Source organism: Sciurus carolinensis, chromosome 12 (genome assembly GCF_902686445.1).
Source record: "Sciurus carolinensis chromosome 12, mSciCar1.2, whole genome shotgun sequence".
Taxonomy (NCBI): Eukaryota; Metazoa; Chordata; class Mammalia; order Rodentia; family Sciuridae; genus Sciurus; species Sciurus carolinensis.
In genome coordinates, this window is record NC_062224.1 from 2,195,444 (window position 1) to 2,219,444 (window position 24,001).

The window sequence follows — 24,001 nt, forward strand, 5'->3', positions numbered from 1 at the left end:
GTTGAGTGACCAATGCAGGCGGGGCATCCCTAACCTGAAAATCCCAAATCCAAAGCTTCTTGAGCAACCTAACAGCACAGGAGGGAAAAGCCACACCTGACCTTGTGTGAGAGACAGGTCACAATCCAATGGCCCTCGGGCTCTGGACCTGAGGCCTGTGTAGACTTGCAATGCGTCTAAACAGAAACAGGGACTTCCTGTTTAGACTTGGTCTTGGCCCCGAGTCATCTCACGCATATGAGCGAATATTCCAAAATCTGAAAAAAATCCCAAACTGGAAACGCCTCTGGTCCCCAGCATTGGGACTCGGCATGCCCAGCCTATGCGTGTGACGCGTGAACGCACTCGTCACAGCGCGGGTCAGCACATCCGACCAGTATCGATGGCCAAGCCAAGCCACCACGGCTGCCCGCCCCCGCCCCACTGAGGGTGAGATCAGACGCCGGGGGCAAATGGCGGGGGCAACCTCCTGTGCCACCAGCCCGAGGGGCGGGCAGGCCGCACCTGCAGGAAGCCGGCCAGCTCCGCCTGGCTGCACGGAGCCCCGCTGCGGGCTGGGGGTCGCCACCTTGGCGGTGCTGATGGCCTCTATGAGGGAGACGAACTCCAGGAAGCTGGACTCGTTGGGCATCTGCCCTTCCCTGGCCTCCAGGTCGGACTTGGAGGTCGGCATGGTTTTCTCCTTGTCGCTAGCCGGGTCCGCAGAGCTTCTGCTCAGGAAGACGTCCGTCCCGCTGTCCACGCTGAACACACGGGTGTGTCTCTTACAGGAGGACGGGTCCAGCCTGGCCTGGCCGTCCCCACCCGCCTCGCATGGGGAGGCTGTGTCGGGCGAGTGTGCGGGGGCCGCTTCCCAGGTGTGCCTCGGGGCAGGGCTGCAGTCCCTGGTGGCACCTGTCCCCTCCCCAGATCCGTGGTCAGAACTCTGATGCGAAGACCCCTCCACCTGCGGTCCCTCGGGGCTCCCTTCGGTTCTGTGGCTCTGGGGACCAGGGACACCTCCCCGATCCTCAGACAGTTCAAGGGTGATCGTGGGAATTCTGACCTGCTCCGCGCCCGGAGGCCCAGCCTCCCCTGGGGCAGCTGGCTGAGGGTCAGACCTGAGCCCGGTCCTGTTGGTGCCCAGCGCCTGCAGGTGCAGGGAGCTCTCCAAGTCCGTCATGGAGTTTGGGGTGCTGCTCATCGTGATGACGATTTTAATGGGCTCGTGCAGACTCAGTGGGTCCCCAGGCTGAGACGTATCGACGAGAGTAACGGCGACCTCACTGTCGGAGTCCCCCGCTTCCTGGTTCCACGGCAGGTCCACCTGACAGGAGGTGTCCACCGGCTCCTCTGCAGGTTTGGCTGTGATGGTGTGGCACTGGGGACAGCTGCTGCTCAGACTGCCCTGGGGTGACGAGCTCGGCAAGGGCTCCCTTGTAGAGCCCTGCAGACGGTGTGCGGGCTCTGGAATCAGGACTGAATTCTCGCTGCCCCAGGGCTGGAAGGAGACATCTGTTTCTAGAAGGTCGTACTGGGACAGAGACAGGTGCGGCAGCTTCTTCGAGGCTCCTCCGTCCACCAAGCCGCCCTCGGACCTGTGGCGGGGTGGGCGTTGTGCCTGGCCTCGCCCAGGGAGGAGGCTTTCTGCAGTGAACGGCTTCACCGGCCGGGCCGGCCCAGGTGTGGGCTCAGGCAGGTGTCCTTCAGAAACAGGTGCGCCACCTGTCTTGATGCCTGGTGCGGGGCCCACCACTGGTGTCCTGGGCTGGTCTCCTGACAGAACGACACCTGCAACAAACAACACAGGGCCATGGATCGCCACCTGGGAGGAGTGGACCATGTCTCAGGTGCGAGCGTGTGGCGAGGACATGACTAAGGGCAGCACCAGCATCAAATGTGACGGGGGCTTATTTCCAAGAACATCGCTTCCAAAGAGCAACTGCTCCTGACACGTCTCCATCTTGTAACTCAGACCTCGAGCGTCTGCCGTGCCAGGGCCGTGGCAGGCCTACACGCCATATTTGGACCCTGGCTCTGCTCTTTGCTGGCTTGGTACCTTGAGCAAGTTACTTAATCCATCTAAGACACAAAAACACTGCCCACATTTCCAATTGACGACCCTTTGCTGCAGGAGACGGCCTTGGGCACTGTGGTCTTCAGCAATCTCCTGGCCTCTGCCCACTTGCTCTCAGTGGCACTCTGCCCCATATGGGACAATGATGACCTTGATGTTGTCACACATTCCTGGGGAGCAAAACCTTCAGTTAAGATCCACTGTGTGACCCTCCTTGTTCACAGACATAAACACACCATGTTACTAAGAATGATGCAGCAAGAAAGACACTGATAAAAACCACACAACCCTGCCAACAGATGCAGAAAAATCACTTGACAGAATTCAACGTCCTTTCACGACAACAGAGCAACCTGGGATCCCAAGGGCACATCCTGACCCTGATAGAGGCCGTTCATGGGACACTCACAGCTAATATTACACTTAGTGCATAACAGACTGAAAGTTTCTCCATAAACCCAGAAACAAGGCAGTGATGCACAGTCTCACCACCCCTAACCAATGCTGTACTAGAAACTGTAGCCAGAGCAATTGGCCAAGAAAAAGAAATGAACAGCGACAAGATCAGGAAGGGAAAAGGAAAGGTATCTTTTTCAAAGACAACATCATTTTGTACACAGAAAGTCCTAAGAAATCCACCAAAAATCTATTAGAACTAATAAAAAAAAATTCAGGAAGTGTGAGCATATAAAAATCAATGTACAGGGCTGGGGCATGGGGCATACACCTGTATTCCCAGCAACTTAGGAGACTGAGACAGAAGGATCACAAGTTCAAGGTCAGCCTCAGAAAATTAGCAAGACCATGCCTTAAAATAAGATATAAAAAAGGGCTGGAGGTATAGCTTGATGGTTGAGCATTTATCTATCATATGTGAGGACCAGGCTTCCATCCCTAGTACCCAAAAAAAAAAAAAAAATCAATGTACAAAAGTCAATGATATTTCCACACTAGAAATGACCAATCTGAAATGAAACTAAGAATACAATTCCAGTTACAGCACATAGAAGAATGAAATGCTTGGAAATATGTTACACAAAAGATGTACAAGATTTATGACTGAAGACTAACAAGCATTATTAAAAGAAATGAAAGAGTCAAGTAAATGGGAGAGGTTCTGTGATTGCAGATTGGAAGAACAAATATTGTTAAGATGGGAATAGTTCCTAAATTTATTTATCTACAGATGCAACACAGTCCTTTAAAAAGATCCTAGTCTGTCTTTTTGCATAAATTAACAGTTCTCATGGAAATGCAAGGAATCCAGAGAGATAAAAAGGTCTGAAGAAGAAGAAGAAGAGGAGGAGAAGGAGGAGGAGGAGGAAGAGAAGGAGGAGGAGGAGGAAGAGGGCTCATACTTCTCAATTTCATAACCAATTATGCAGCTGAAATAATCAAAATAGTGTGGTGCTGGTATAAGGATAGATACGGAGATTAAAATAACAGAACTGAGGGTTAGCCCTTACATGCATGCTGAACATCGTGATGTCCTGAGGCATCCATGGGGATGCCCCAACATACTAGTGAAGGAAGAGCACTTTCAGCAAGTGGTACTGGGACAACTGGTAAACACATACCAAAGAATGGAGTCAGACCCTCCTTCATCCCACAGAAAGAATTCAAAGTGGATCACAGTACTAATTGCAAAAGCTAAAACTACCAAAGTGTTAGAAGAAAACACAGGAATACATCTTTATGACCTTGGATTTAGTCATGGTTACTAAGACACACAACAAAAGGAAGCAAGAAATAATTTGGACTTTATGCAAAAAACTCTGGACTTCAAAGGATCCACTAAGAGAGTGACAAGACAACTCACAGAACAGGAGAAAATCTTTGCAAATCATACGTGATGTCTGAGAAAAGACTGGTACTCCAAACATACCAAGAACTCTTACAACTCAGTGGCAAAGATGATCCAGTTAGAGTTCAAAGAACTTGAATGTGCACTTCTCTAAAGAACATTACAATGGTAAAAACTTCATCATTAGTTGGTGGAGGAATGTCAAAGTCATAATGAGACACCATGCCACATTCACCAGGATGGCTACAGTCAAAGGCACAGACAGTAGTAAGTGTTGTCAAGGAAAAGGACGCACCATCACCTCAGATGCTGAGGATGGAAATGTAAAGGCTATGCCTGCTTTCCAGCACAGGCTGGCACTCCTCCCATGGTTAGACACAGTTGCTAAATGATCCAGCAATCCCACTCCCAGATGTACATCCAAGAGAAGCAAAGACAGACTTCCCCACAAATGCTTGTACATGAATGTTCACAGCAGCATTATTCAAGTGGCCAAAGAGTGCAGGTGACCCAAATGCTGATCAGCTGATAAACAGATACATAGAAAATGGCATGTCCATTTAAAGGAATATTATTCTGCAGTAAAAAGGAATGGGTTACTGATAACATGCCATGGCACAGAAGAATCTTGAAAATATTGGGTCAGCTGAAAGAAGGAGTCACAAAAGACCACACACTCTGTGATTCCATTTGGAACTGTCCAGAACAGACAAGTCCATGAAGACAGCAAGCAGACTGTGGCTGCTCAGGCTAGAGGAGACAGGGGCTAGTGGGTGACGGCTCGGTGGTCTGGGGTTTCCTTCGAAGGTTTACTGTGGTAGTAAATGTGCAACTCTGGACACCCTAAAAACCGCTGAACCGTACACATGAAATGGGTAAACTGTGAGGCATATGAATCATATCACAAAAAATTATAAACCAGAAAGCCACCTGCCTTCTAACAACAGCAAGGCCTGTGCTAGCAGGGGGTCTACAGGTCTGAGTAAGGGAAAGCAAAACACAGTGCCTGAGGTGCAGGGCTGACAGGAAAACACTGGGCCTGGGGTCCCCAAACAGGCGCAAAGGCCACCTCCACCCCTCGCTTGCGGGGCCTCGCGCACAGCCTCTGCTGCGAGGCCCAGTGCAAGTGAGAAAAGAGGGAGGCTCTGCTGGAAAGGTGAAGGCCGGAGGCTGGAGCAGCTCCTCAGAGGAGGAGGGGGCCCAGGGGACAGCGACCTGGCCTGGAGACCGCGGCCCGCGTGAGCAGCTGGGTGTGTGATTGACGGGTGCAACCCGAGCAAGGTGTGTGCGCCCAGGGGCCTCCGCGCAGACCAGGGGCTGGGCTCGGCTTCACTTCTCCTGTGAAGGAGTGGAGCGGAGGGAGGGGAAAGAAACCCGTTTTAAATTCCAGTAAAGAAGTGAAACAAACATCCACTTAAATTTCACTTAAAAATGCACGTCATTTAGGGTAAGATTAAGTTCCCCAGGAGAAAACGTGCAGCTTGAAGGAAACGCAGACCGGCAGAAGGCACTGAACCCCCGTCACTTCCTGCGCCTGGGCCACACGGAGGAGCCTGAGAGCCCAGGGCGGCTCCTGGGGCTCCGCGTGAGGAGCCAGGACAGCCAGGCAGAGGAGGCAGGTGTGACCCAGGAAAGCACCATCCAGCACCGCAGTCTGATGCAGACGTGGAAGTGAGCTCCCGCGGGACGTGAGGGAGGCGACTTCCGGGCGGGCGGGTGCTTATCTTCGGGTGGGACACTGGCTTCTGTAAGGTGGTGCTGTGTAGAATACTGAGCAGCTGAGCAGCGACATACTCTACCTTTGAGATCGTCCACCGTTTCCTGCGCCGGCATCTTCTAAGCAAATGGAAAACAGAGATCAATATGCGAGTCAGCTCTGCACATTTCCGGGCCCTCGGCGCCCCCCCACCCCGTCCACAGCTGCTGGGTTCCCAACAGTGCGTCCCTGCTCCTTCCACTTCCACACGACAGGGAGGACAGATGGATACAAGCGTCCCTGAGGGCAGGCCTCCTACTGAGACAACTGGAGGGCGATGAAAGGGGCCTGCTGGTCACCAAGTGAAGGAGAAGGAACGAGGCACAACCTGTACTTGGTTCACGAAGCCCAATGAAGCCACTCTTTAAAAGAGTGACTTATTGACCTTCCAAGAGACCAAAGTGAGGGACAGGGGAAACAGCAGGGAGGTGTGGTCCATTCCCAGTAAAGGACATCACAGAAACACGACCTGGGGGGACAGACTGGAGGAGGGAGCAGAGAGCAACGTCTATGCAGGACGGTTCCCTGCAAGGGCCAGACAGCCCTGGAGGCCGCGGGGGGCTTCGAACTGAGGGCTGGGCGTCTGACGGTTTGAGGCACACAGTCAGGCCACTTGCACAGCCTGAGGTGTGGTCCCCGCAGGCAGGAGGGCCCGTGTTCCACCATGGCAACACCCCCGCCCCACAGGCCCCATTCCAGGGCTTCCACCTGGAACAACAGGAAGAGACAGAAACCGAGGGGACACTGACCAGCTGCGGTGACGCGTGGCGTGAGTGCGGGCTCTGTCCTCGGGAGCTGCAGCGCAGCGGAGGCGTGGCCAGGCTGGCCGGGGCCTCTTCCTTCTTGCCTCCGCTGGTGCCCGCAGGCCGGTCACTGCTGGGTCAAGGAGAGAAGCACAGGCAGCCGGTTAGCACACAGCGTGGCGGCCTTCGGGATGCTCAGCCACCTCTTCCCGGACCCTTTTGTCACTTCCTCACACGAGCATCGTTTCTAAGGGAGGGTCGTAGTGGTGGCTTTAACGTGATGAGACCCGCCTTCCCTGAAGAGGGTGACACCAGAACAGGGACGGGCCTGAGCGCCCGGGATGGCCCTCGGTACTTCGGCCCTAGGCAATGGCCACCCCGGCATCCACAAGAAGACAGCTGCTGGCTGACACCCGGACAGGCCCTGAGCGTCTACACAGCAAGCCGCAAGCCCTGGAGCAGAACCAGGTGCAGCACTAACCTGAGGAAGTGACCCGGGCGGCGCTGCAAGGCCCTGCCGGGAGCCCATTACGCCATCCTGAGGGACGGTCGCTTCCCTGCCTAAGGGCACAGCCCGGCCCACCTGCCCTGCGGAACCACCATGCACAGTGGGAATCGAGAACACCATCCCTCAGAACGGGCGCTCCCGGCGCCGGCTGGCACGCCCTGGGGCTACCTGAGGTTCTTGGGGTCAGTGGTGTGCGGGCCGCCAGCCTCTGGGTCTCTGGCCGGCTCCTCCCTCTGCTGGACGGGCCGCGGCCGAACCACTTCTCCCTCGTCGAACATGAGGTGCAGGCGGTAGCTGACCAGCTTGATGGTGGTGAAGACGACGGCCACAGAGCTGCAGTAGAGGAGCGCAGTGACCGCATTTGGGGGACACGCCTGGCAGAGAGGGGGGGACACCGTCTCAGAGGCCCCAGGCTCAGTCCAGGAGCTCCCAGCCGCTCACTGGGCCTGGGCCAGGCGGGTTCCACACTGTGCTAGAGTCGTGACTTCTGCTTAAAACGCCCAAGGAGGGACAGCAGCTGTCTTCTCACCTGCCTGCCGGGATTCTTGGCTGGGGAGCAAAGCCTGAGCTGCAGGCGGGAACCCGCAGGACCAGGCGCATCCCAGAGGCCAGCGCCTGGCGTCCCTAGGCCTTCCACAGCCCCAGCTGTCCCTGGGCATCGAGAAGCCCAGAGAAAGATGACACTCCCTCACTTGTGAAGAACTGGAAAGCACGGAGCAAGGCCAGGCCCCTCCCCGCCCTGACCGCACACCCAGCTGACCGCAGCAGGCCAAGGACGCCCCCAGGGTTGGGATGCACACAAGGGGCCGGGAGATTACTGCTGCCAGAAGGAAGAGGGACATTCCTCCAGCTGAGAACAGGAGCGAGGACACCAAGGGGACACCACGGGCGGCCTTGATGAACGGGGAGAGGACACCAAGGGGACACCACGGGCGGCCTTGATGAACGGGGAGAGGACACCAAGGGGACACCACGGGCGGCCTTGATGAACGGGGAGAGGATGCCCCAGGGGATACCATGGGCGGCCTTGATGAACGGGGAGAGGACACCAAGGGGACACCACGGGCGGCCTTGATGAATGGGTAGAGGACACCAAGGGGACACCACGGGCGGCCTTGATGAATGGATAGAGGACACCAAGGGGACACCACGGGCGGCCTTGATGAACGGGGAGAGGACACCCAAGAGGACTCAGTGGGCGGCTGGATGAAGTGGACCGTCTCATCCCTCCTGCGCAGGGAGCACCCTGGCCAGCAGGCAGCACGGCCAGCCCGCATGGCTCCCAAGCCCTTGCCCCTGGACACAGTGCCCTCTGGGAGTCCCTCACCTAGGAATGACCATCCCTGAAGCAGCAGTGCCAGCATGAAGCGTGGCTGAGAGAGCAGAAGCCTCCTGAGAGAGGGCGCGAGGGCCTGGCCACCCCAGCCGCATCTGCCACCCGGGAAAGTCCAGAGACACAGCAGACCAGTGAGCAGGCAAAGGAGGAGGGCGCAGCCGGAGACCAGGCGGTGACAGCCAAGCCAGGCACCACCTGGGGCAGCCGGGCTCCGCGTTCACACGGCCACCTCCCGCGAGACCGAGGGTCTCAGGCAGCGGATAGGAGACCTGCAGCCGGCCCCACCACGAGAGCTCCTTCACGCACTCTGCTCGCTCGCTGAGACACCCCTGCCCTCTGCTCGGCCTCCTATGAGCTGGGCCCTGCGCTGGCTCCTGGCCAGGAATGTGATCTGTGGCCTCCTCCATCCCCTCCTCTCCTCCACCAGCTGAGCGCACAGCTCCATCCTCCAGAGGAGGCTTCTACAGACGGGAGGCTTCCTTCCCCCTGGGCATGACCCCTGGTGGAGCAAGGGCCTCCACGCCCCAGATGGACCCACCATAAGAGTAAGGAGCAAACCTGGATGTCCTGAGCCTCCGAGTCTGTGGAGGTGCAGCTGGCCTCCTTACCCTGGGGCTGTACTTCCAGGGGAGGAGTGGCAGGGAGGGGCGGGGAGGGAGAGGAGGGAGGGAGGGAGGGAGGGGAGAGGAGGGAGGGAGGGAGGGAGGGAGGGAGGGAGGGGAGGGAGAGGGAGGGAGGGAGGGAGGGGAGGGAGAGGAGGGAGGGAGGAGGGAGGGAGGGAGGGAGGGGAGGGAGGGGAGAGGAGGGAGGGAGGGGAGGGAGAGGAGGGAGGGAGGGAGGGAGAGGAGGGAGGGAGGGGAGGGGAGGGAGGGGAGGGAGGGAGGGAGGGAGAGGAGGGAGGGAGGGGAGGGAGAGGAGGGAGGGAGGGGAGGGGAGGGGAGAGGAGGGGAGGGAGGGGAGGGAGAGGAGGGAGGGAGGGAGGGAGAGGAGGGAGGGAGGGGAGGGGAGGGAGGGGAGGGAGGGAGGGGAGGGAGAGGAGGGAGGGAGGGAGGGAGAGGAGGGAGGGAGGGGAGGGAGGGAGGGAGGGAGGGGAGGGAGAGGAGGGAGGGAGGGAGGGAGAGGAGGGAGGGAGGGGAGGGGAGGGAGGGGAGGGAGGGAGGGAGGGAGAGGAGGGAGGGAGGGAGGGAGAGGAGGGAGGGAGGGGAGGGAGGGAGGGAGGGAGGGGAGGGAGAGGGAGGGAGGGAGGGAGGGGAGGGTGAGGGCAGAAGCAGTGGCCCTGGGGGGAGCTGGCCTGCCCGGGGTCGAGGTGCAGCTCTGGCTCACCAGCTAAGTGTGGCCTGAGGGCAGCTGGGTAAGGGGAACTGGCAGGAGAGCAGGTGGAGCTGATGTGGCCCTGGTGTCTAGTCTGCAGCAGGCGATGGAGGCCCTGTCTTGCCCTGGGTGAGGAAGGGCTCCGGCACAGGGTCGCCTCTGCAGACAGACACGCACCTCTCCAGACATGGTGACGGCAGACCCAATGAAAGCCCCTGGGCAGGGCCAGGTTTCACAGCCCAGAGGGACAGCTCACTCTCCCCAGGCCCCTGGTGCCACTGTTCCGTCAAACACCTGTCCCTCCAGCAGGTGCCCAGACAGAATGCAGCATCTTCCAGAATATTCCTAGTGGTGCCACACCATGGCCCTGCCCAGGCTCCTCCTTCCTGCCTTCCGGGGGACATCACCATCCCCGGGAGCCATCTCAAGGCCTCAGGCAGCCCTCACTGTGCTGGGCAGCCGGCCCTGGCCCTCCTGAGCCACTCCCAGGGCACAGACGAAGGGTCTGGGCCAGGAGAGAGGCATTGTGAGCAGGCGTCTCCCAGCACAGAAGTCCCCCGCCAGCATGAAGGCTACCCGTATGTTGAACAGGGGTCACTGGTCCTAAAGGGCACCCTAATTGCCCAAGGTCTGAGGTCGCCATGGCTCCCTGCTCTGCTCCCTGGCGGGCTCTGAGGTCGGCATGGCTCCCAGCTCTGCTCCCTGGCGGGCTCTGAGGTTGCCATGGCTCCCTGCTCTGCTCCCTCCTGGGCTCTGAGGTCTGCGTGGCTCCCTGCTCTGCTCCCTCGCGGGCACGGCTCTGCGGTCGGCGTCTCTGGTTTAACTTCTCACTGTGGTTGAAACGCAGGATGGGAACTCGGCCGCGCTGGCTGTTCCGAGTGCGCCACAGTCCACAGGCTCTGGGCGCACCCGCGGCCACCGCTCACCTTCTCAACCCGAAGCCCCCGTCCCTCTCGGGCGGGCAGCTGGCCAGGTTGCCTCTGAGGTCTGAGGACTCCAGACATGCCAGTCAGCAGAACTGCCCGTCAGTGCCCCTGTGCCCGGCCGACTGCCCTGACACAGCTCCATGCTGTGGGGACCGCTGTCCTCTATCCATGGCCTCAAAGGACAAGGATGCCTGGGTCCCTTCTGCCCTTCAGCTTCTGCACCTCCTCCATGGTGTTCCTGAAGTCTGACCACAGGGGACTGGGGAATCCCAGCCCACGGGGGCTGTGGTTGAGGGCCCACAGGCCCCTGGCCTCCACCTTGATGTGGCTGGGGGCCCAGGACACAGGGCGCGGGTCCAGGTGAGGACACTGCCGTCAACTCGCTTGATGCGACAGGCGAGGCCGGCACAGCCCCTGCCTCAGGGATGGAGGAGGTATGAAGCCAGAGGCAGACTCCACGTGGAGGCCCACAGCTGGGGCGAGGGCGGCGGGTGGGGCACAGCCAGGACCCCGAGCGTGAGGGGCAGGAAAGCCGGGCCTGCCCTTCTGGGCATCACAGGTCACCCTGGGTGGAGGGTCCAGGTGCAGCCGGCTTCAGCACTGCCGGCCACTACTACCCGACCTCGCGGAGGGTCTTTGACAGGCTCCTTCCAAGGACTCAGAAGCTCCAGGAATGCAGGGCTGAGTGCTCTGTGCGCCCCCAATGCCTGACGCACGGCTCGCAGGCTGGGCCCTCCGGGTCCACACCAGAGGCAGGGGCATGCGGAGCTCTCCAGAGGAGGGACCCTCTGCAGAGGAGCAGCTCCTACACAGGGGCCAGGGCCCCTGCCTGGACTGCCACAGGGGGGCCTGCGGAGGGCAGAGAGCACAGCGCCACACCAGGCCAGGGGGACCTGCGCCTCGCGGGCAGTGCACACCACGAGGACAGGGGCCCTGGGCCCTGACCTCGGGCAGGGGGAGGAAGGACTGAGCCTGGTGGGATGGTTTTAGATGGGCAGAGCAGCTGAGTGGAGTCTCGGCGCCTACGTGCACACGGGTGCTGAGCCAGGACCCCAACACCCGCCAGGCGACCCTTGGGGGCACTTCAGGGACGGCTCAGGATGTTCCTATGTCCAGGCATCTTTGTCTTGAAAGCAAAAGTAAGGAAGACCAATAGGACGGAGGTCCTCACTCTCGCTGGCTCTTCTTTTGAGAGGGTGAAGATTTGGAGGACGGAACCGAAACACGCTCATGATCCAGTATAAATGCTTATGCCAGAGAGCAAGAGGGGAGGCCAGAGAGCTCCTACTGTCCTCGCTGTCCGGAACCTCCGTCTTTCCCTTCTGCGTTCAAGGTCAATCAATATCAGTGCAGTGGTACCAGCCACTTTTGTTTGACCCAAAGGTCTGTAGTTACTCTAAAGTCTGAGTTTCCCACGGTGGGAAAAAAATCACAATTATTATGTGGATACCACAGAGAAGCACATAATTGCTACATAAAAATACGACGGGTCACGTGGAAGCAATGGCGATCCGGATGAGCAGGAAGCCCAGCAGAGCGACACCTTTGATTTCAAGCTCCATTTTAAAGGCCTGCATCCTGGCCGCCTGCCCGCAGGGAGTCACCGGCACAGGCCTGGCCACAGCCTGGCAGGTGCTGCCGAGCCCTGCCGTCCTCCAGGACGGGACTCCACCAACAGAAAGGCCACACCCCTGCTCCCGGGAGCGCCAGGCCAGGGACCACCAAATCCGAGCACAGCTACCCAGGACCCTCCAGCCGGAGGCCAGCCGCCTTCACCCTTGGGTGGCATCACAGGGACCCTTGACCCGTGGTCCTCACTGCTGCCTCTGAAGCCCCCGGCATGCTGGCGCAGCTCCCCAACACCCACAGGTAGTGTTCTTATTGATGTCAGAAGACAAAGCATTGGGACAGCTTCCTCTGGTCACAGCCACACACACTGTCCCTCCCAGACGTCCTCTCCTCTGTCCTGGGTAAGCAGCTCCCGCCAGCCGTAAAGCCTCCTCCCTCTACTGTCTCTAGCAGACTCACTCCCTCCCTTGGGGGAAAATGCAGTCTCCACCCTTCCATCTTCAAGTTCACGCCCCTTGACTTGCTCCTCTGAGCGTCCACACCCACCATGAGGTCTAAAAGGAAACTCCCAGCCACCACAGCAAAACCGGCTGCTTGCAGCCAGCCCTTCCGCCCACTCTCCTCTGCCGACCTCCTGCCGCCCACCCTGCACTCTGCCTCCCATAAGTAAGGACCACTGGATCCAATCAGACAGTCTGCGTTTCCCTCGCTTCTGCCACGGCCACCTCCAGCTGGAGGACTAAAGCAGCCGCTCAGCCTGCGCCCCACGCTGCCTCGCTCTGACCTTCTTCCCACCTGGCAGCCAGGCAAATGCTCACAGGCGATCCTCCACGCCTTTCTATGAAACAGGAATGACCAATCAACAAAGGTGGGCAAATAAAACTAAAGTCATACACGCACAGGTGAGTGTGAAACTCAGTCTTAAACAAAGATGAATAAAAATACAAGAACAAGTGCAGGTAACTCGGTGACTCGGCCTCCTGAGGAAAGAAGGCCTGCAGGACCCCGAGCTTTTCTTAAGGAGGCCCAGCAGTGGTGGGGCAGGGGGCCCCGTGTGCAGCAGGGTCCAGCAGCTGGTATTCCGCATGGCCTGGGTTCTCCTGTGGGAGAAAGGAGAGGCGAGCTGGAGCGGAGCGGAAGAGCTCTGTGGCCTGGACTGGATTCAGTGTCTCAGCATAAACTCCCAACTCAGTGATCAACAGTTCTACCAGTAGATTGATGAGTCTGATTGACTTCTAGGGGCAAAGTCAGCCTGGAAGCCATGACCACAACCATCGCTGCCCCAGAGGCTGGTTTCTGATTGCCATCTACCCCCCAAGATCAGGGTTCCCTGGAGAAATGGTTGACTCTTCCAGGGCTGAGGACAGCGCAAGCTGAGCCCGGGGCATCCTGCTGAGGCAGAAAGCCCCCAGGGCACGTCCGATGGGGGTGTCCCACTTGCCAAATTCTGGACAACTTGAACATCAGGAGAGATGATAGCGACGGATGAGTCCCTGGAGTACAAAGTCATTCTCTGAGACCAACTGTAAGGAGCTGAACGAAGGAAGGTCCGGGGGCAGGGGGCAGAAAGGACAGCCCCAGGGGCAGGAGAGGACAGCCCTTCTTCAGAGAAGGACAACAGTTGGCAAAGGGAGAAAGAAGATGGTGCAGAAAATCCGTTTCAAACATGAAAGTGACACTTGTGTAGGTGAGAACTGTTGCCTCGGCTGCAGCTGCGGAGCGACAGGCTGCAGGTTCTGCTCCACAGACTGCTTACTAAACACAGAGGGGACTGGCACCGTGCCAGGGACTGGCGGACACCACCTTCCCCAGGGGCTGCACTTACCAGCACCAGGCACGGGGCGGGGCAGGATGGAGACGGACATCATGTCCCTCTGAGGTGGGGCATGAGGACACGGCATAGACAGTGACCACACCAAAAAATGCATAATCAGCCTCCAGTCTCAAGGGAACAATCAGAAACGTCCACGTCAAACCTGCTGGAGAACAACTTTCAATGCCAGAGAGAGAAAGGCTTAGAGAACTTTCTGGAACAAAGGACATTCAAGCAACCAGAAACCACACACGACCCTTGACTGAATCGCAGATCCAGAAGAACAGAACCAAACTCCCAGTTAGAGGGCGTCGCTGGGCAGATCTGCACGGGAGCTGGCGCCAGAGAGCAGCTGGTCCACGTCCTCCCCGAGGGTGATGCTCACGTGGGGAGCGGCTTTCCCTGAGTACCTGCCGGAGTCCTCAGAGGAAAGTGGCTTGAAGGCTACACTTATCCTGAAATGATACAGCGACATTAAAAGTGCGTGGACAGAGGGCGGCCAGGCCCGTGAGGTGAGGTGCTGAGTTGGGCATTGGATGGAGCTGCAGGCCACTCACGCTGATCCTGTGGCTCTTCTGCACGTCAGGAAATTCTCAAAATAAAAACTGGGATTAAAAAAGGAACTCCCATCATACCTCAAACTTGATTTAAATAAAAAAAAGGTGAGTGCGTTTCACTGTACTGAGAACTGAACCGGAATTCCATGCTCCACCAGGGCCCCAGTCCCAGCCCTGCCCACCTCTCCAAACACGCCCCAGGGCCTTGCCATCACCTGCCACCTCTGGGCACTTCCCTACTGGCTCCCTCTCATCTTCGAGGCTTCAGCTGCAAGGTCGCTGCCCAGGTAAACCCACCCTGACCCTACGGTGCCCTCCCGGCTTCCACCAGAGCACTCGTCACCGCTGTCAAGCTCCCCCCACCCTCCACTATCCTCCTACAGGTCATCTCCGCCCAGCTTCCTGAGGACAGGGCTCCGCTGACCTGTCACTGCTAGGAACAAACAGGGTGAGCAAAGGAAAGGACAGGGACCCCCAACCCAGAAGCACAGAAGGACCCAGCCTCTTTCATGGAGGAGAAGAGACGTGCCACATGCCCAGTGCAAAGGGACAGCAGAAAGAGCAGCTCCAGTCCCTCTTCTACAGGAGAAAGCAGAGGGGGTTCTGGCACTGGGCACCGTCCTGCACAGCAGCCTCGCCCGGGCCAAGAGGGACCTGCAAAGGTGGTCATCAGGGACAGAGGATTGAGGTTCTAGCGCGAGGTCAGAGGTAAAAGGCCAAGGAACCTAGGGGACGTTACGCTCAGGCCACCCCACGACGTCACAGCCGTGTTGAAGAGCTGCCGAGGGACTGAAGTGAACTCTGGAGCCGAGGGCGCTGGAGGAGAGGCCACGTCCCTCCTTGCACGGCTTCTCTGACTGAGTCTCCAGGCCGTGGCCAGTGTCTCGCGGCAGGGTGAGCAGGCGAGGTGGCTCGCTGCCTGGTGCCTACTCATCCTGGCCGACGCCCTCCCGCCCCAGACTCACGCACGCCGTTGCCCAGCCCAGACGCTGCCCCTCTGCCAGCCTGGCTGGGTGGACCTGTCGCCGGGCGACAGAGGAGCAGCACCAAGGCCAGGATGGGGTCCCTAACTCCACACGGAGCCCCTGAAGTCCTCCAGGTAGCACGTCATGTGCCACTCACGTCTGCACACCTTCGTCCACCCCGTCGAGGGGGAGATCAGCCCACCCCGATCTCCTGCAGTTCCCAACGACGTTCAGAATGCCCGCCCTCGGTCGACAGTTGCCTCGGACACAGTGCCATCCACCAGACGGTCCAGGCCTTCCCGGGGCAGGGGTGAGACTCACTCTTCTCTCTTGAGGCAAGGTGTGCCTGTGATTTTCCCTGATTCCAAAGTCTCAGTGGAAAGTGCTCCTGCCTCTGCCAGCTGGAGCCTCAGGAGTCAGTGTGGAGGCCACTCTCTGCCTCCACCACCGTGCCTGGCAATGACCTCCAGGGTCGGGGGTGAGGATGACAACGGAGCGGCCACCCCAAAATGCAGCTTCAGTCAGCCCATGTCCCTAAAGGCCCACACTGAGCAGAAGCCGCTGCTGGCCAGGTCCCTCCACTGACCACTGGGCAGGCAATGTGAACAGGAGGTAAGTTTGACAAGGTCCAAGCCATTCCAAGTGTGCTTGTCATAGTACACACTCCAGCTCGTCCCCAAGGTCCAAGCCATTCCGAGTGTGCTTGTCATAGTACACACACCAGCTCGTCCCCAAGGTCCAAGCCATTCCGAGTGTGCTTGTCATAGTACACACACCAGCTCGTCCCCAAGGTCCAAGCCATTCCGAGTGTGCTTGTTATATTACACACACCAGCTCGTCCCCAAGGTCCAAGCCATTCCGAGTGTGCTTGTCATAGTACACACACCAGCTCGTCCCCAAGGTCCAAGCCATTCCGAGTGTGCTTGTTATATTAGCACACACCAGCTCATCCCAGCTGATGCATGTGTTCAACTCTGAATGCAAATTCAAGTAGCCAAATAGTAGCATTAGGCTGAAATCATCTGAAAACTGATCAAATAGGTACCTTTATGTGCACAGTGACACAGCACGTGGACAGGAGCTCTCTATGCATGGGCTCCATCAAGCAGGAAAACAAGACGGCAAAGGCTGCAAGCTCAGGAACAACCACGCACGCCCACAACAAGACCCTTGACGGAAGAACCCACGGGCCACACCCCACCAGGTCTGAGGTTCCAAGGCCCCTTCTGAAACAGACCACAGACAGAAATTTCTAAGTAGATCAGGAGTTGCATGACCTTGAACTCCTCAGTCAGAAGAGGAGGGAAGAACTGGAGTAAGGAGATTTGGGGACAGAACTAAAAGCCCTGTACATAGCCAGTCCCATGTCCCTCTGCCACAGGCCACAGGAGGGCTCAGGGAGCTATCCAGAGGCTTACCTTGAGCCTCCACCATTAGGGTGGGGGGAGACCATGATCTCATTCCTCCACCGGAGAGGAGGCAGCTGGGACACTGGCTGGCCAGCTGCCATGACCTGATGGGCACCATGTTGAGCTGTACAGGCCCCTTGGAATGTGGTGGGAAAGGAGAGGGGCATTCACACGGTGGTGTGTGCCGGAACCTGCTCAGGTGGTTTTAGATAATGTCCTAGAGGGTGGCTGGAGCAGAGGGTGCTGCCCCAAGGGAGTGGGCAACCCAGGGGAAGAGACAGTAGCCCTCCACAAGGAAATGGGAGGTGAAGAGCATGGACAAAGAGTAGGGTCCCCGAGGACCAGGGAAGGGAGTGAGGTCACCCAGTACCTGGGAAGGGGAGTGAAGTCCCCAAGGACCTGGGATAGGGGAGTGAGGTCCCCAAGGACCTGGGAACAGAGTGAGGTCCCCAAGGACCTGGAAAGGCACCTGGCCAGCTTTTCAGTGCTATTCTCCAAGACAAGGACATGAGAAGCATCGGCCCCTGTGTGAGGGAGTAGGAGGTCGAGAAAGAGGACGTGCCACCCTCCTGCCCCTTCCTGCCTGGCAAAGCCAGAGCACCTGGCGCTTTGGTTGGTGTGTGCGGCTGGATGCTGAGATGGCGTCCATCATGGGTCAGTCAGAGCAGCCTTGGGATGTGGCACCCAAAGCCAGGCGCTGTCCACACTTGCACTTGGGGTAGGGTCAGTGGTGACAGAGTGTTTATGATGGAACTCGAGGCCCACCTGCAAACGTCCACTAACCTGCATGCACAGTGTCACCTGAAGACCCCTCGGGTGGCCGTCTGCAGGGGCTGCCTCTTGGGACAGGTACTGGACAAGCGTGCCGGGGACGTGCACCCCCTGCCGTGTGCTCCTGTGCACACCGTCAGTGTTGTGTGTCGGTGCACGTTGGGCCCATGTGCAGCAGCGCAGGCCCAGGCCTGAAATGGCCTCTGCGAGGTGGGACAGGCTGGTGGGCAAGAACTGCAAGCTGCTTGGTGAGGGTGTGGCTGGCTGTGCATCATCAACACATTAAAGGCCCTTTCTGTGCCAGTTTTATCGGCTGTAAAACGGAAGAGGGACAGGGCCTCCTCAGGGTGCGAGGAGGACACGATGGCTTGGTTCATGCAAAGCTCTTGCAAGAGTGCCTGTGCTCAGCGAGTGCTCGGTGAGGGTTCCTGTCCCAGCAGGACGGCAACAGAGCACCACCACAGGGACTGAGGGAAAGGGAAAGAAAACCAGAGCACCCAGGAGAGCCACTCGGGTTTATTCCACAGGGAGCAGGAAGGGACTTGGAGCAAATGCAGAGGGGCGCGCCGGGTGAGGTCTGCAGCTTATCCTGAGAGGTCAGGCAAGAGCCGCATCTCACGCAGAGGACCAAGGGAACTGCGCGGAGAGCAGGGGGCAGTGCCCTCAGAAACACGGTGTGCCCCAGGAAGGCGCCCACCCAACCCTGCCAGAGCTGAGGGGGACCACAGAAGGCCCCCGAGGGAGGCGGGCAGCAGACACAGCTCCGGCCTTCAGGACCCTAGTCAGGAATGTGTGCAACTGGAACAGACAGGAAACCTGCCTGTCGTGGCGGGTGCTCCAGAGCCCAGCCCCGTGAGCAGGGGCAGGGCCTCCGAGGGGGCACAGGACACGGCGGAGAGGGGACCCCACTGCAGACGCGCCTGGTCTAACTGCAGGGTGGGACTCAGGGGAGGGATACTTTAGAGGAGTGGGACTGAGGAGCAAAGACCCCACTCTGGGGACTGTGGGCGAGGCCCCTCCTCAAAGGTGCACACCGGGAAAGCAGAGCCCCCCAGAGCTGGCCCTTGGCACCCGCGGTTCAAGCAGCCGCTGGAGCAGGGCCTTTTAGGACACCCGCCTGGGCGGCTCCCAGCCCCCATCCAGCGGGTGGTCTGCACTTCTGGCTGAGGCCTTGGGCCCAGGGAGCGGGCCTCCTCAGCACCCCAGGTTCCCACGCTTCACCTCAAACCCTGCTTTGCTCCAGGCGGGGCGGGCGGGAGGAGGGAGTGCCAATGTGCCCTGAATGACAGGGAAACGCAGAGTGAGAATAATCGAAGGCCGGCGGGGGAGGCCCAGCAACCAGGTCCTGGGAGTCCAAGCAGTAAGGAAAGTGGGACCACAGGATCCAATAACAGCAAGCGCCTTTCCGACAGAGAGATGGGGTCCACATGCTGGGAATGGCCAAGAGGACCTTCTTGGAAACAGCAGCGTGCAGAGCCGTCTGAGTCACAGTCCAGCGAACAGGCTGGCTGCTCGGTGGGGGCCGGTGGACCCCGCTCTCCACAGAGGCCTCCAGCGGGTGTGGGCAAATGTGCTGGCAAAGGCCTCCGGGAGTCCGGCTCTCCAGGAGTCTCAGAGGCGTCTGCTGAGGTGTGGATTTCAAATGACCTCCGAAGACCCACAGGCTTAAGGCTTGGTCACCAGGGTCACGCCCTCGAAGGGCGAGCTGGGACTCCAGGGCTGCTCTTTGGCTTCCCAGCTGCCATGCGGTGAGGGGTCTCCTCGCCATGATGTGCTGTCCAGACTCAGGCCCGAAGCCGCAGGGCCGAGTGACAGTGGACGGAAACCTCGGAAACCATGAGCCATAACAGATCTTTCCTCTTTCAAGCTGATGTTCTAAGTTGTTTTTCACAGCAGAGGAAACCTGACGGAGAGCATCTCACTGTGAAAATGGGGAGGGAAAAGCGTGACCAGAACACGCAGGACCTGAGGGGAGACCGCCGGGCGTGAGAATCGCCAGGGCCCGCCCTGCGCCAGGGCTGCGCTGGGCCTTGACAGAAAATCCCGCTTAGCAGAACCAACTAGAAATGAAGGGGCTCTCACCAGACAGTCTGTGAGGGAGAATCTGAAAAGCAGAACTGGGAAAAGAGCTGACAGGAGGCTCCGACCTGCCCAGGGCAGGCTGCCCCCTCCCTGCAGACGCCAGGCTGGGCATCACGTGGCCACCACCTTGTGGGGGGTGAAGCTGCGCAGGCCCCTCCGTTTGCTGCTGCTCAGCACATCCTCTCCCCGGGAGCCAGCCCCGATGCCCGGCCATCTCCACAAGCCCACTCAGGGGGGTCTGCTGATCCCCGGAGCTCAATGTGCTCTGGTGGGAGCCACGTCGGGCAGCGTGGTGTCCTGGAAAGCCAAGACCTGGCCACAAACAGGACCTTGGCTCACATCCCGAGTCCTGCCACCTCCTCTCTAGAGGACTCTGGGGAAAAGTCCGCTCCCTCTGGGCCTCGGATGCTAGATCTACCAGCTACCGCCACCCCGTCCCCATCTCACAGACAGTAAGACGAGGACTGGAGAAGTGGGGTGACTGGCACAGGCCACACCAGTGGAGACTGGGAACAGCGTCCTCAGACATGGGCACAGCCTCTTGGAGCTCACACGAGGTCAGCACCAGACCCTTGGTGCTCCTGCGCAAACTCCACGGGCACCTCCATAAGTGTCGGCACCAGAGAACAGACACCATGTGCTCAAAACCACAAGTCTAAATATCTCCTGGCACAGATCACTTTTGAGTTTGTCCAAAACAAAATTAGCTTGATAATAAGTCAAATGAAAACTTTTTACAAATTACCCAAATGGGCCTAATGTTTTTAGTTATGCATTTTTTTTAACTTCTAGTAAACATTTTTAAATGATGATAAATAGCTACTTTTCACATTACCAAACAAATCTGAGTAAACTCTAGGGCTTAGAAATGTTTGTCTCAATAATTAGTAATTAATAAAATGTTTATTTAAATATTCAAAGTCCCTATTTAATTAAAAGGTGGATTCTTCCAAAAGTGGAACTGTCTTGATTGAAGATATTTAAACCAGGCTCAGGTTGTAGCTCAGTGATAGAGCACTTGCCTAGCACAGATGAGGCACTGGGTTCGATCCTCAGCACCCCATGAAAATAAATAAATAAAATACAGGTTAAAAAAAGATATTCAAGCCAAGATTGTGCAAACACCAGAAAGGTTAAGGACACATTAAATAATATGAATGAGTCCCTGCTACCAGTGAGCAGTCAGGTATCGTTTTTGGACCAAATTCTTATAAGTGGAACAAACTGAAGAGCAGAGGAATATTCGTTACCCTCAAGATCAGAGAACAGAACCTGTGGTGTGGACCGGGACATTTCTCTCCTAAGGGCACTTTCGGAGACCAGAAAGCCAGAGTAAGAAAGGATAGCCAATCACTGTTTGAACGAGACAGGCAATGAGTTAAAAAGAAGCACAGAGACAAAGGTGCCCACACACAATTCTTCTAAAATAGGTAAAGACACACTGGTATACAGATATAAAAATGTGGGTATTGCTGTTTTGATCAAATGACCCAACATAAGAATAAAATCATTAAAGCATCAATCGGTTTTTTACTTTATAAAATCCTGAGATTTTTTTTCAAAATTTATTTTTAAATATCACTAAAGAGGAACTTTTCTAAAAAACAATTTCCTATTTACAAAAATAGGATATGAATCAAGCTACTGAATAAAGCACAATTAGAAATTAAGACTTCCATTCATCATATACACAACAAATGTTGAACGAGGTTTTGCAAAATGAGCTTGTGTGCATAAGAAAAACACCTGTAGGTGCATAGAGTCTGTTAATGTGGCCATTGCTGAGGAGGGACAATGCAGGAGGAGAAATATAGCTTTTCTTATCAGCAAAGTCTTTGTTTCTTCTGGGGGGAGAGAGAGAGAACAGAAAGAGATGGACCAGTTCATCACACAGGAGATCTGCATTAACCAATGAAGCCCTCTGGGAGGTTCAAGGAAAACCAAGATGAATCAACAAAATCCACACCCACGTCCTCAGAAGGCTCATGACCTAAGCGGAGACAACACACACACGTTCCAATGAGAAGGCACAAAGCAGAATTCCATGGGAAGTGGGACTCTCTAACGGCACAATAAGAGAAGCTGAGTCCAGCCCGATGCAACCAGGCAAGCCAAGACAGAAGCTCAAGGCCACGCCACTGGGCTTTGAAGGGTAGAGGGTGGGAAAGTGAGGAAGGGCCACCAAGACCCTCTCACGGCCAGCACACACACTGCCGGGCACTGAGAAGGCATTTCTTCCACCAATGGGCTCAGTTCTCAAATGCACCTGGGGAGGGGTACTGTGCCCACCCCTGCTGTGCCAATCAGCCAGGCGAGTTGCTCCTGCGAACAGTCAACAGGTCGCAGAAGTAGGATTTGAATGTAGGCCCTGGGTCCGTAGGACTCGGCCAAGTTCCTCTTCTAGGCAAAGAGAAAACAGAGGCCACAGGCTGAGGGAAAGTGATGTACAAAATCATGGAAGGAAACCTGCATTTACTGAAGGGTCTCCATGCAGCTTCTGTAATAAGTGCTTTTATACATGATTTCATTTAATTCTCTTGTGAGGTGATCATCATCACGTCCATTTTAACAATGAGGAAACTGAGGTTCCAATAGGTCCAGCACCAGGCTAAACTGCCCAAAAGGAGCAGAACAAAACTGTGAGCCCAGGACTGAGTCCAATCCCACCCAGGTCAAGCCAGACACAGGGCTTACCTGCACTCTCAGTTAACCCCCCAACAACCGCTTAGACCCAGTACTGTCGTATTTCTTATTTTACAGATGAGAAATGAGAAATCAAACAAGGTTAAGTAACTTTCCCCAAGGTCAAAGAAGTGGTAAGAGGTGGATCCAAATTTTAACCCAGTAGTCTCCTGCAGAGCCAGAGTTCTGACCCTCTCACAGACTGCAAGAAAAGAGCAAAGAAAACCTCCCCAAGTCACTGACTCTCTCAAACGTCAGACTCAGGATCTGTCAGCCACGCAAACTCAGTGGAGATTTTTGATGTGGAGAAGATGAGGAAATAACCTTTTAGAATTAAAGTCTTTTAACGGACATCAGAACTAATTTAACAACGTAGAGCTTTTCACCTAAGGTTCATGTTGTTTTGGTTAGGTATATTTAATTTACCTAAGAAAGTCATCTATGTAATTATTCAGCAAGCCTTCACCTACCACAACCTTATGAAGTGCCAGCCCCAACAAGGGGTGTAATGCTTGTGTACATGAAGTCAGTCAGATTGATCCAGGACAGCTTTCTGCAGACTGCTCTACCCAGTGGTGTGGAAACTGTAAGGTGAGTGACTGAATCTGCCTTCTCAAAGCAAAACAGGCGGAGGGCCGGACCACTGACATAGCGTTCCTCTCCTTTCCCTTTTGGTTACCCTGGAGAACATTCTATACCAAGCACCGTCCCAAGCTAACGAGCTGAGTTCCAGGCTTGTGCACCTAGGACGCAGGCCCAACACTCCCAGCCTCCCAGCGACAAGCAGAGTCTGACTCATCCTGACAGCCGGCATCAATTCTTAATGAGTCAGGGGCCACCCGAGTCCTTTCCACTTCTTCCCTTCCAGTGAATCCCCGCACCCTGCACCCCTCCCGCCCAAACCCCTGACACCTGCCTGCTCCCACCTTTTGGGAGTCACTGCACCCCCATCCCAACCCGCTTTCCATCTTGAGGCAGACCGGGGTCTGCGGCCCCTTCCTCCTCCCCCACCCGCCCTAGGCCCCCAGGACTCACCAGGTGCAGAGCCAGGGGCAGCAGCAGCAGGAACAGCCACAGGTAGAGGTGGCAGCTGTTGGTGAACTTGCTCTGCTCCGGGTCGTGGTACCAGCCCCCGGTGAGCGCGGCCCACACGCCCTGCCGGAGCAGCTGCAGCACCTGGGACACCATGCCTGCGGCGGGGCTCCCTGCGCTCCGGCGGGCTCCGCGGGCGCCCTGGGTCTAACGCGCGCGCGCTCCGGCCGCGCCGCCGCCCCCTCCCTCCCCTGCACCGACGCTGGGGCAGATCTTCAGCCGGGACCCGCCGACCGCGGCGCGGGAACCGGCTGCTGCTGCCGCGCAGGGAGGCGCCATGTCCGAGAGAGGAAGGATTTTCCCATCGTGCTCCGCGCGGCGGCTGGGAGGATGCTCACCAGGCTCCTCCCCCGCCCGCCCGTCCCTGCGCAGACCTTCCCTGCGGGACGTTCTTCAGATCCTGGAAGGGTCTGGGTCCCTGACCTGCGGTAGCTCTTCTTTAGCCGCTACAACTCCCCTCCCCTTCTCCCTGATCGTTCTAAGAGTGGGCGACCTAGGCCTAAAAATCAAGAGTGTCCTCAGGCGAAAGGACAGACCAGAACACTTTCTGTTCCTTGGCCTTGACCTTTTTTGATCTCTGCACCTGAAAATTTACCCAACCTCAAAGTTGCCACACAGCAC

At 57.2% G+C, this 24,001-nt stretch overlaps 1 protein-coding gene across 3 annotated transcripts in view; it reads right to left on the reverse strand.

Annotated features, from left to right (window-relative positions):
* Pcnx2 (pecanex 2) overlaps positions 1-23,610 on the reverse strand; it is a 181,434-nt gene extending 157,824 nt beyond the window's left edge. For all 3 annotated transcript variants that reach the window (XR_007104322.1, XM_047520586.1, XM_047520585.1), the window contains exons 1-5: positions 23,324-23,610; positions 7,036-7,241; positions 6,366-6,492; positions 5,660-5,696; positions 505-1,770 (exon numbers count right to left, since the gene is read on the reverse strand). Coding sequence is in view for 2 of the 3 variants with exons in the window: in XM_047520586.1 (XP_047376542.1) it covers positions 505-1,770; positions 5,660-5,696; positions 6,366-6,492; positions 7,036-7,241; positions 23,324-23,476 (1,789 nt within the window). In the remaining variant the exon portion in view is untranslated. The remainder of the gene's footprint in view (positions 1-504; positions 1,771-5,659; positions 5,697-6,365; positions 6,493-7,035; positions 7,242-23,323) is intronic.
* Positions 23,611-24,001: the final 391 nt, after the last annotated feature.